This window comes from Contarinia nasturtii, unplaced genomic scaffold (assembly GCF_009176525.2).
Source record: "Contarinia nasturtii isolate CC-2019 unplaced genomic scaffold, AAFC_CNas_1.1 Cnas_scaffold_129, whole genome shotgun sequence".
NCBI classification, from domain to species: domain Eukaryota; kingdom Metazoa; phylum Arthropoda; class Insecta; order Diptera; family Cecidomyiidae; genus Contarinia; species Contarinia nasturtii.
In genome coordinates, this window is record NW_022197486.1 from 6,783,037 (window position 1) to 6,795,265 (window position 12,229).

Here is a 12,229-nt window from a genome sequence, read left to right on the forward strand (position 1 = left end):
TTTTTTTTTGTTGTAAAAACAAAAACAATAGATTAATTGTTTTAATTGAAAGAAAAAAAAGATAGTAGTAAGTCGTTTAGAGCCAATTCATAGTTGACAATTTTAGCGGCAAGCAGCAATATTCATATAAATCAATACGCCTAAAAGTATACCAAAAACCAAAATGTTTCATCGCTTTTCAGTAATAAGAAGGCAATAAATAATAAAATAATATGAAAGCGCGGAATTCACTATTGCCATCTCGCTTATTCTCCAGGATGACTTTGAGTCCATACATTAACTCTATTGAAAATATCGAGAGAAGAGTATGTTTTTATTCAGACATTACTCAGCCATAAGCGCTGAATAACATACTCTCTTCTCGATATATTCAATAGAACTGAAATCCCATTTAATTTAAAACCTGTAACTACTTTGGTGTAATGTAATATGCAAATGATCGCTTAAGCAAAATGGAAAAAATGGAATTCCATTCGCAAAATATGTATCAAAGTCGGAAGCCCCTAGGTAATTATTTTGATCAATAATTGTTCAAGTTTTTGAATTAAATACACGAGTCTGAATAAATGTAGTTCCGTGCTCGAAACTACGTCACATAAACTATAATTTGGAAAATTGGAAGTGTAACCCATTCCACTACTCTTTTATATCTATTTATATACACTGTAACAATTAGTGGGCTTGATGCGAATTAATTAAATAACATACACTTTTTTTGTGCGAACTTCGTTGTTTCCAGGCAAGTCAAGGTCATCCGTGTGACACGAACCGTGTCAGAAGGTGATTTGCATAAATTGCTATTCATTTTTATCGTCGAAAAAGTAATTAGATCTTCAATATAGAATTTAATTTTAGTTGGATTATTTGTCCCTTAATAGTCAGGTCTATCCAGTTTTTCTTTCTCGATTTGTTGCTGATGGTGACTTATAATTTATCGGAGCAACGGCAAGACAGATCACTCATCAGATCACAACGATTCAATAAGACCAGTTAATTTAACCTTCTGGTTACCTACTTGAAACATTCTTTTTCTACACAGAGTTGATGAGTGTCACCCGACTATACCAGTATATACGCGTGAAAGTCAAGTGCATTCAACTTTTAAGCTGAATAATACGTTTCGATTTATAAACAAACGATGGTTCAGTCATAACGACACTGAAGACATTATCAGAACATAGTCGGATACATATATACAATGTATGCATTTTTTGTGGTCATTACGATTTCACAATTCAATGCAATTGCATTGGTTCAATCTATTGTATAAATACGTGTCGCTGCCTTATAAGACGTTAGTTCTGAGTAAAACGTGAGCATAGTAACACGCATTAAGTGCAAGTGATTTAGAAAAAAAAAATCAGTTCGGAAATCAGAAAGGATTTATTTTGTTAATAACGGTGTCATTAAAAATTAAAGTAAAATATTCAAACTTCGATCAAAATGCAACGCAGAAATTTCCAGTACTTGAAGGAGCACATTTTGCCACTGTCGGAGTCGTCTGATTTTAATATAGCAAAGTTGGAATGGGAACTTGACTATGTTGTGGTGTCTATTGATTTCGGACAGTGTCCGTGCACCCAGCCAATTAAAGAGCATTGTTATCTTCGAAACAAAATAAATAAAAATACCACACATGTGGGCAATATTTGTGTGAAGAGATTTATGGAAATCGATGCAAGCAACGTTTTTTCAGCCTTAAGGCGAATACAAAAGGATCGCAAATCCAAACCGAATCACGATCTCATTGAGTATGCAATGAAAAAAGGTTATTTGTATGACTATAAAGATTACAATTTCTTACAAAACATCAAAAACAAAAGAAATCTATCGGAAGGACAATTACGATGGCTAGGTTTTATCAATCGCCGAATTGTCGAAGGAATTGTTGTTCAACATTTATCTGACGCTGCACCGGCTCACGGAGGCAACGAACACGGAGGCAATGAAAACGGTGAATATGTTGAGGAAGATTACGAACCGGAGACAGAAGAAGAAAATGAAACGAGTGAAGATGAAACGATTATCGACAAGGCAGAAGAAGAAGAAGAAGAAGAAGAAGAAGAAACGGACGACGATTATCAATTGGATTGAAAAAAGCAAATAAATTCAATTCCTTTTTCAATTTAAGTATTACACATTTATGATTCATCCATTTTATCGGAGCAATATCACAAAAAATATTTTTTTAAAATCAATTTATAAATAAAAAAATAAATAAAATTTTCAAAAAAAAAATGATCAATGATGTAATTATTGCATCGTATTGAAGAACGAAAATCAATAACTTTCTAGTGTATTGTCCGAATATCTGTCTCCATTACATACGAGTAAGTACTGATCGTCACTCTTGACTCCAAATGCGTTCATAACTATAAACACATCGGTTATCGGTATACACAATAACACATATTATATAAATACAAAATGCGAGAAAGAACATTCGGCCCTTTTTTCATGAAAAATCATGCAGTAACTTGAACTAAGTTTGTCGTACAATGAAAATGAGTCATCAACTATTCAATTTCATCATCCGCTGCAATATATAGCCATTTGTTGTGAAATCTCATTTATTTAATTATTTTGCAGTTTTTCAAATGTTGGATCTAATTTCAATTTTATACATATGTACACATGGCTATCAAATTAAATATCCAAATATGTTGTTCAAATAAAGTAGATACACTGAATCATGATTGTTTTTCTGTGAGGCGTATTTACGCGCATAATTTTCGTTTTATTGCACTGTACAATTTGCACAAATGAACTAGTTGTGATCGATAGGCAGTTCTACAGAAAATCATTCAACCATAACCATTACACATTATTAAACAATGGATTATTTAACAATGGAAATTACACATGCATTGGTTTGACACGTCTGTTCATAAGAAAAACAATGACACGCCAAATCGTGATTATTAAAATGAAAAAAAAAGACGAATACAACATGGTTATATATGAACCGCTTAGAATAAAAGTAGATAATGGTAGAAAGTAAAAAAAAAATCTCAATCATAAAGTGTTATGATTGAGTAATCAAGGAATCACATAGCAAGTTTATATGAAGGAAAAAAGGATAGGTCGAGAAAATAAACGAACATATTCTTATCAAAAAGGCACGCGCCACAGACAAAAACGCAAGAGCTAAATTATCATAAGCAGATTATTTAAAAATAATTTGAAAAATGAAATAAACATGTTATCAATCAGTGAATCACTGAAAAGTAGTGCTGTTTTGTATATGATTCATTCCCTTTCTTACAATCGCATCATATAGAACCAGAATATAAATATGGTGAAATGAATATAAAATAATTTTATCTCGAATACTTTAGTACAATAGAATCGTTTTTTTGAAATTGTTCTACTTAAAATTGGAGGACCAAAAATAAAATTAATGAATGTGTTTATTTTTGTTTTTATACTCTCAAGGGGTTCAAAATCTCAAGAACCAACCACTTAACAATCATTTGCTCTAATTCTTGGAAATGGATACTCAATCATCAGCTTCTTTTAAGAATCAGTGGTTTTCGATTTTGAAATTGAAAACAGCTACGTAGAAACGGATGATAATTTATTTCAAGATAAGAGGCATGAAATACACGATTTATGCATATGAAAATATTTTTTATGGCCTGTAAAACTTCTTAAATCGAAATGTGTATGGCTAATGATTTGAAAATATGTATGCACATCTCCGTTGAATATTTTCCGTAAACATTACTACTACATACTACTTTTGGTATTGTTGTTTTAAGCAATATTTCAAATGGCATCCATTCAATTTCGTGCTACTGAGCGAATTTCGTATAGGTTTATAAATAAATTTCGTGGGATTTGCCAGTATTATCAAAGTGAACTTTGCTATATTAAGTTTATTCATTTCATTTTAATTTTGAACAAGGAACAGAATAACTGTAGTGTGTAGTATGTACAATTGTACATCTTCGGATATCACGGTTTCGACTGTTTACCAATCACACATTATATTGAGTTATTTTCAGCGAGCTGATGCATGGAACTAACGCCAGTCGCTGAAACGGAGTGAAAACAGCAGAAATGATTTTTATAACGACTGCAAAAATGTAAGTATTTTTATAACCATTACCATTGTTTTCACTCCGTTTCAGCGCCTGGCTTTAGCTTCCTGAGTTGATTCAGCTGGCTGAAAATATTTCAATATAATGTCTGCTACTAACACATACCAATGCACGTTCATTGTATCAAAAAATCGTTCACTATAGAGAGCGAGTAGTACGACTGTAGTGGTTTTAACATGTTGTCTCAATATATATCGTGCAATGTAAACAATATTGCCAACCAAACATCTATCAGCATAGTTCTTTCCATAGAATCTATACATAATAAAAATCTGAATATTTGGCTTTATTTTTTTATTTTTATTTTAGACAGTATAGTCAAAATAACAATAAAATGGGCAGATTTTTACTAAATGTTGCAATTAAAAAAAAAATATCTCACTCAGTTTGATAAGAATTATACAAAAAGAGAAAGAATATTGCAATGAATGCCGATTATATGGGAAAAACCAATACTGTATTGCCAATACATATACAGTGTCCAAATTTCAGTACGAAAACTTCATTCGTGAAATCATCTTACATTCCGATGTCCGTGCTCTCTCTCTCTGTGTATATGTTGTAATACCAGACAGAGTTAATACAAAGGGACTGGGCGTGCGTGTATGTGCGCATGTTTATTTGTATTGTTCTATATTTATAAAATTTTTATATACATATACCGGTAATATACAAACTCGAAATATTTACAATACATACATAGATCGTTTTGTGTTCGTTTAGTCCTTTGTTGAATGCAATTATCAATTAGTATAACTCAATTCATCGAGAAGAGAACACATATTTGTTATTCGTGATTTTCAGAGAGGAAAGAAAAATTGTTGAATAGTTCAACATATTTACAAGATGGCTTGCTGCGGTGACGACGGTTATAGTTTGTTTTCGACAAACAATCAATATGGTATGGTTGAAGTGAATTCAAGTGAAGTTTTAGTTTATTTAAAAATTTGAGTGAATTGATCTTGTTTTTTATTTGGCAATAATTCAGGTGAAAAGTATCAATACGATGTGGACTTCAAGGGTCCAAAGTCGCGTCGATCACACACTGATGTGTATTGGTTGGTGGGTTTTTTGGTTTTTACGTCTGTTTGGCTTATACTTGGTGCTTGTGGTAAGTTTATATTTTCGATATTTTTTTTGTCGTGTCGAGTTTTTTTGCATTGCACTCAGCTTCTTCAACGCCTCTATATGGTATTCCACGAAAATGCTGTAGTCCACGAAACGGAATTTCGTCATCACTCTCTTTATTTTATTCTTTCTTCTTTATTTTCGCCAATTAGTTTTGATGCAAGATTCTCACAATGAGCACCAAGCACAACTTATGATCGAACTCGATATCAGAGATGCACCAGTAAGTATTTTAAGATTTAATCATACGACGAATATGTATATGTATAATTTGATGTTAAGTGTGTATCAATTGGGAATATGCCGATCAAAAATTGTTTTGCAATTGATTGGAGTCAATCATTTTTTTAAAAAATACTTAGACGAGTCTGGCAGTATTTATTTTATGTTTTTTTTTCTGTTGAAACTTTTTTTGTCTAAATATGATTTTCTCGAACAAAACATAAATTTCTTAAACTATTTAAAAAAAACTGATATCACCAAGTTTCGGCACATTTCCCGTCCGGAAATTCCCTACATAAACATGCGATAAAAAAATATTGCGTTTTGTTTGGATGAATTTCGTCGACTTAAAATACAGGGTGGGCCATAATAACTGAAGGGTTTTTACTTAACATTCTTACAACTGTGCAATGACTTTTGATTCACCCGGTCTTGCACCGCTATGTTTGTCGATCCTTAGCCTAACTATTATGCGCATTTTGATTCAATGTTTATTTGAGACGCAATAAGAATGGATGTGAAACGCAAAAATATCAATGTTTCGAAAACCGCATCTGTGCGAATTTAAGATGTTAAATTTGCACAAACGCGGTTTTTGAAACATTGATATTTTCCTATAGCTACAAAATGGACAGGTTTACATGACATTTAATGAATGTACTATCAAACGATTACAAAAGAAAACCGGGAGAAAAAGATCCGTTCGTACAAAAGCACTCATCAAACAAGTCCTAGCCAAAATTTGCCGAAATCGCCAAAGAAGTGCCAGAAAGCTGGCTCAAGAGCACAATATTAGCCGGTCTTCGATGCGACAGCGTTCAAAAAAAGCCGTTGACATGGTCTTACGATCAAAAATATGCAAGCCAGAAAACAAAAATGCAAAGAACTGTTGCGCCGGCACGCCAATTCAAATATCGTTTTTTCCGATGAAAAGTTGCAACATCCAAGTCTCATTGAACAAAATGATCGTGTGTTCGCAGTGTCTGCAATAGACATTCCTGAATACGAAAAGACCATTGAACGATTTCAGAATGTTCCAAAAGTGATGGTTTGGGGCGCATTTTCAGCCGATCGAAAATTTTCTTCTTGTTTTCATCCGAAAAGACGTAAAAATCAACGCTATGGGTGTTTCAGCAGGATGGCGCACCTGCACACCGAGCTAAAACAGTGCAACAGTGGTTACGAACAAATTTGGCGATAAAAAATATATATTTCATTTTATTCAAAAATGTGTTTTTTAGAGCCAAAAATACACCCTTCAGTTATTCTGGCCCACCCTGCAATAAACAGTTCACTAAGATTAAATGAAATTTTATTTATTTATTTTTTTATAGTCAAAATCGGTGGTTTTTGAATATCTGAAGAAAACATTATGGTGCTATTTGAGTACTATATCTCTTGCAACAGTGATCTGCTTGATCTTGATTCATGTGATGCAATGGATTGCGACTCCAGTTGTTTGGTTTTCAATATGCTTAATGATTTCTATGTTCTTTGCAGGTAAATAGTGAAATTAAAAATTTAGTCCTTAAATTAAATAAAGTTCATTGAACTGAATATTTGTGAATTAATTTCAGCGGCAATTGGAGGTTTTATCACTTACTCTGAAGAACAAACAATAGACCACGATGCAGCTGCAAATGGACTTGGCATGGGCATTGCGTTTATGATAATAACGCTTGTTACCATTCTGTGTGTTTATTTGGCACGTCATAAAATTACTGTTGCAATAGCACTAATCAAGGAAGGTAGCAAGTAAGTTGGATTAAAATGGGAATTTTATCAAACATCACTTTGATATTGATTTATTTTCAAGAGCTGTTGCTTCGTCCTATTCAACTGTATTTTTCCCCATAATTCCGTTGATCTTCCAAATTGGTATATTTGCAATTTTTGCAAGCGTTTTGGCAAACATACAATTTATCGGATCATATGATGACGATGGAATACGAGCAGCTTTACATGTACGTTTTTTTTTCATTACACATTCAATATTTGAGTTGAATGAATATTTACGTTTGAATTGCAGTTGGTGAACTTGTTTGGATTTCTTTGGGCTTATTGGTTCATGGATGCATTCCAAAAAATGGTCTTGGCACACGTGTTTTCAACATGGTATTGGACATACGATAAAAAAAATCTTCCAATGTTAACACTAACTACGGCGTTAGTTCGTACAACACGGTAAATTTCGACTGTTCAATTATTTATTTATATTTCTTCTGCAAAGTGTAAACTTCAATGATGTGCTTATTATAGGTATCATCTTGGCACCGTTGCACTTGGATCCATTTTGATAACAATCGGTCAAATTATTTGTTACATGATTCGAATTCTGATGAACAATCGTTACATGCGAGTTTTCCGACTTTGTTGTGACATTACCGAAATCATTGAACGATTCTTGCAATTTTTAAACAAGAACACATTCATCATGGTCGCTATTCATGGTAATCCATTCTGCCAAAGTATGCGTGACGCATTCAACCTATTGATGCGAAATATTGCAAGCGTTTATGTGACAAGCCGAGTGACAACGCTTCAATTTGCCCTTTTCAATGTCGCCATTTCCGCTGGAATGGGAGGATTAACCTATCTCTTCATAGATAACCGTGATCCGGATCTAATATGGTATCCAATTGTAGTTGCAGTAATTGGTTCGTACATCGTTTCATCCACATTCTTCAAAGTTTATGCAATGAGCATCGACACCATGTTCCTATGCTTCTGTAAGTGAATATTAAAAAAAAAAAAAAAAAAACAAGAATTGACTAATTTTTTGTGCGTTCTTTTTATTACTTTTTCTTTTCAGTGGAAGACATCGAACGAAACGATGGAAGTGAGCAAAGGCCATACTACATGTCACAAACGCTAATGAAAGTACTTCACAAGAACAGCGAAAATCTTCTTCCACCCCCTTATGAACATGTTTAATTCTCATATTTTTTTTATCAAGTTTAATTTTCTTTTTTTAATGGTTGAATATGGCCTTTAAAAGTGTGTCCATTACTTTAAACAATATCGGAACAATTATAAATGATGAAATTTGTCGAAATTTTAATGAATAAATATCGGACGCATTTAAAATACAACCTTTTTTTCTTTATTTATATACCGATTAACACCTCTTTCAATTGAAATTGTTTATCATATTTGCGTCAGATTGTGTATTTTCAGTAATTTTTAAGCAAACATTGCTATAGCTCGAGTTCAAAATGACCATAGTTTTGTTCAGTATACACTAGGGTGTTTCTCATATCTGAAAATAAAAAAATGGTAGTCGTTAATTAAAAGTGCAAAAAATTCTAAGACAAATCATGACATTTACACAAAGCATCGACTGATGGTCACGCTTCCCGAAGCAAAAAACTGTTTTCAAAATTGAATGTTACTTACAAAGAAAAAACGCCCCATTTGTACTCCTGCGCAGTCAACAACAACCAAATGGGGTGTCAACCCACATGGTCGGGATAGCCTTAATAACTAATGTTACAATTGTTTTTTTTTGTTTGCGTTGTGCTGATCAGACAGCATGATCAGCTGGCTGCTGGTCGTACTCGAACATTTCTACATCATTATCTACGTTGGCGGCAGCAGCAGCAGCTGCTTCAGCGACATCAGCGGCTACTTCGGCGGCCTCAGCGACAGCATCGCGGGCTTTATATCTATTGATCGCATCCGGTATCGGAAGTCCTAGCAATGTCCATAGTCCTGAAAAATCAAACAAATGAATCTTCTTAAGCAATCATTCAATCGCAATTGTATCGTCAATTGGCCTTACCTTTCAGCAGAATGTTCTTAGCAGCCACGACGTCACGATGCCAAGTCACAGAGCATTCGAGGTTTAATTGCCAGTTTTTATAGTAACTTTTTACTTTTGACAATAAAGGCTCGTTTTCTTCCAATGCTTCGTTCATGGCGCGTTGCAACAATCGAAATTCCGATAGATCCTTCTTGCCCAACTTTGACACAATTTTTATTGGCAGCAATGTTCTGGCGTCGGGTATGCACCGGCATTTCTTGAATCTGGCCGATTTGGGCTGGTTTTGGAATCGCTTCATACATCTTGCGTCTGTTTGAGATGATCCCCATTCGTCCACCAGCTCTATGGCACAATCTCGACGTTTCTTTATTGACCTCAAAGTCAAACGAACCCCTGGACACCGCACGTGCTTTTTGATACTTATTCGGCTGTCAGGTGGTACTTCCCCATCAGCACCAAAAAGAAACAATGTCGATTGCTTATCGGTAACCTTTTCCACCCAATTGTCGACAACACTACTGCTTTTGATGTGTTTGTCCAAGGCGAGTCGAGTGTACTTGGCAGTCGAGTAAGCACAGATCCCATGCTTCATCATTTTGACTCGGTGCTTGATGTAGTTCAGCCAGTATGATCCTTTTGGCGATGGCATCACTGGGTACAGCTCACGATTTTCTCTGTCTCGGCGCTCCTCTTCGATGAAAGCTTTGGTCCAACGCTTTGCTTTGGCATTTCGCACATTTTGACCAGTCTGCCAGTGGAACTGCTTGCTCGACATCACAAAGTTGGTCTGAAATTTTTTTTTTTTTTAAATGATTAGTTATTGAATTATAGCATTTACGCGGTCTATCTTCCATTGATACATATACAACATAAATGTAAAAACTTACTTCGGTGCCAGTTATAATGTTGTGTGTCACTGTGGTGTTCCAACTTTTCAAGCCTGTATCAACGCCTGCAAAATTTTCGAATTTGCCATCCAAAATCATTTCAACGATGCGAGAACGGTCGTATTCTGTGTTATTCGTCTTCTTTTTGGCCGAGTATTGCAGAGACACAGCGATTCCATCGGTGTTTATAGAAAAATCAAACTTCTTTTTTCCACGCACGAATCGCCGAATTTTCCGCATGTAGAAATACTGATTCCACCAATGATCACGCGCATCGTTGAAACCCTTTTGTGGAAGAATTACCATGCTTGTTGTTCCGTTTTTGTTTTCAACTTCCACTTTCGGTAGCAATTTTTGCGAAGACAACACCTGGTGCATGCTTGAACAATCGATTTTGAAGTGCTTTCGGCGAAAATCACACATCGGCACCACTACTAAATTCCGGATGAATGGCCGAAACTTTAGATCGTCGAGCATTTGTTTGCGCTTGGGGCGACGCTTTGACTTTTTGCGCTTTCTTTTCTTTCGTTTGGATCGGTGCTGATGTGGCCACTCCAAGTTATACTCTTCTATCTCACGTTGCATAGATAGGAACATTGGCATGGCCTTAAACCAATGTTTTTCGTCAGTCGTGAGGTCATGCAGATCGATTTCTGGAAACACATTCAAGTCGTTCACCATGTCATACAACATGCCACACCGTTCGAGTTTGTTTGGATCGTGAATTGGCACTCTGATGTTTTTTTCTTTGATGATCAGTTTTACAACACTTTCGATGTCACTTGGCAAAAATTTCTCTGCGTCCTCTTCTCCGTCTGTGTTCAATTCGAACACTTTCAGTCTCAAGTACTGGGTGATGTGTTTGTCAGCATGCGTTGTTGAGTTGGTGACGACGTTGTCTGTGTATTGATTGGTCAAATGCTTTAGGCCATTGCTGAAATCATTGTTGTTGGGCCAATCGATACGATGATAGTCGTCAAGACCTAAAAATAAAATATGTTTTTCAAATTCAACTAAATTGTGTACTGTGTAGTCAAAACTCGCTATTTTATAAGGAGGTTTAATTGTTTAATAAATCAACTATTTTTATTTATTACCTTCGACAATTGCTTTGAATTCAGGGTCGATAGCTGGCAGCTCTGGTCGTGGTCCTCGTGGCTTTTTTCCTCGTGGTCTGTACGTCGACTTTTTCGGTTTCGGTGGCTGATTGTTTTGCCATAGCACTTGGTTAAAGCAGAGTTGGATCTTTTTTTCTCCACTTCCACCAAAGAATGCGAAATCATTATTCTCAAGGCCTATGCTCGTACGCCTTTTGCACCTCGAACAAGAACAGTAATGAGCCCAAAAAGGAAATTGAAGTGGCTTGCAAACTCAGGTCCGTTATTTTGCTCATCAATGCTTGCTGGAATTGTGGGCGAATGATTGTCTTCAGCGCACATTTGATCGTCGTAATCTCATCCTTCGTTTCTCCCTTCGCTGGTATGGATGGCTTGAAGCGATTCGCCATTTTCCTATTGGAAAAAAAAACAAACATTCGATTTAGTTTGAAAACGAATTTGTATTGAATTTTCATTGATCCATATAATTTAAAAGTGACGACTTTTCATATCAAACAATGTTCGATCGAAAAAAAGTATATAAAAAAATATATACATTGAAAAAAAATGTGCTCCAGCACTGAAATAAAAGCATTCACATGTAATTTGAAAATATCAACCGAATGCACAGATGCAAAACATACAATCAAAGTGAAAAATCCTTTTAACCAATCCACACAAATATTCACATATGTTCCGAATTCAATTTGATCGAACGACAACAAAACACGAATCTATCGCTTTTTTTGGTACACACACAAAATCATGCAACACAGAAAAATGACAAAACTCTTCGGATTGATAACAATGGCAGTGATTTAGAGAGAAAAAAAAATTTAAACACATTTCTTTGATAAACGAGTTATTGTTTCTCTTTTCTAAACAATGGAACCAATTCAAAATGGGTATCACTGCTTGAAATGAATTTCACCACCTCACGCAACAGAATTATGTACTGCAGAATAATTGTGAAATACATTACTTTTTTCATAAAATGTAATGTTACTGTTAATATGTTCAACGTTAAAT

At 34.8% G+C, this 12,229-nt stretch overlaps 2 protein-coding genes across 3 annotated transcripts; one reads left to right on the plus strand and one right to left on the minus strand.

The window, feature by feature from the left end:
• Positions 1-4,836: 4,836 nt before the first annotated feature.
• Positions 4,837-8,545, plus strand: LOC116341940 (CTL-like protein 2). Its single transcript, XM_031769372.1, has 9 exons — positions 4,837-5,004; positions 5,092-5,214; positions 5,384-5,454; positions 6,788-6,953; positions 7,031-7,208; positions 7,270-7,417; positions 7,483-7,637; positions 7,713-8,182; positions 8,266-8,545. Exons 1-9 carry the CDS (start codon positions 4,950-4,952, stop codon positions 8,385-8,387), a joined length of 1,488 nt encoding a protein of 495 aa, XP_031625232.1. The 5' UTR covers positions 4,837-4,949; the 3' UTR covers positions 8,388-8,545.
• LOC116341928 lies at positions 8,226-11,639 on the minus strand. 2 transcript variants are annotated; one of them, XR_004201212.1, is made up of 5 exons: positions 11,201-11,639; positions 10,104-11,086; positions 9,235-10,003; positions 8,850-9,164; positions 8,226-8,712 (listed from the first exon to the last, which is right to left on the minus strand). XR_004201212.1 is itself a non-coding variant. In XM_031769357.1 (4 exons), the coding sequence occupies exons 2-4, from the start codon at positions 10,794-10,796 to the stop codon at positions 8,977-8,979; spliced, it is 1,650 nt and encodes a 549-aa protein (XP_031625217.1). In that variant the 5' UTR covers positions 10,797-11,086; positions 11,201-11,639; the 3' UTR covers positions 8,226-8,976. The 2 variants fall into 2 exon arrangements, 1 of the variants encoding a protein (XP_031625217.1); XM_031769357.1 differs by having other exon boundaries at positions 8,226-9,164.
• Between the last annotated feature and the right edge of the window lie 590 nt (positions 11,640-12,229).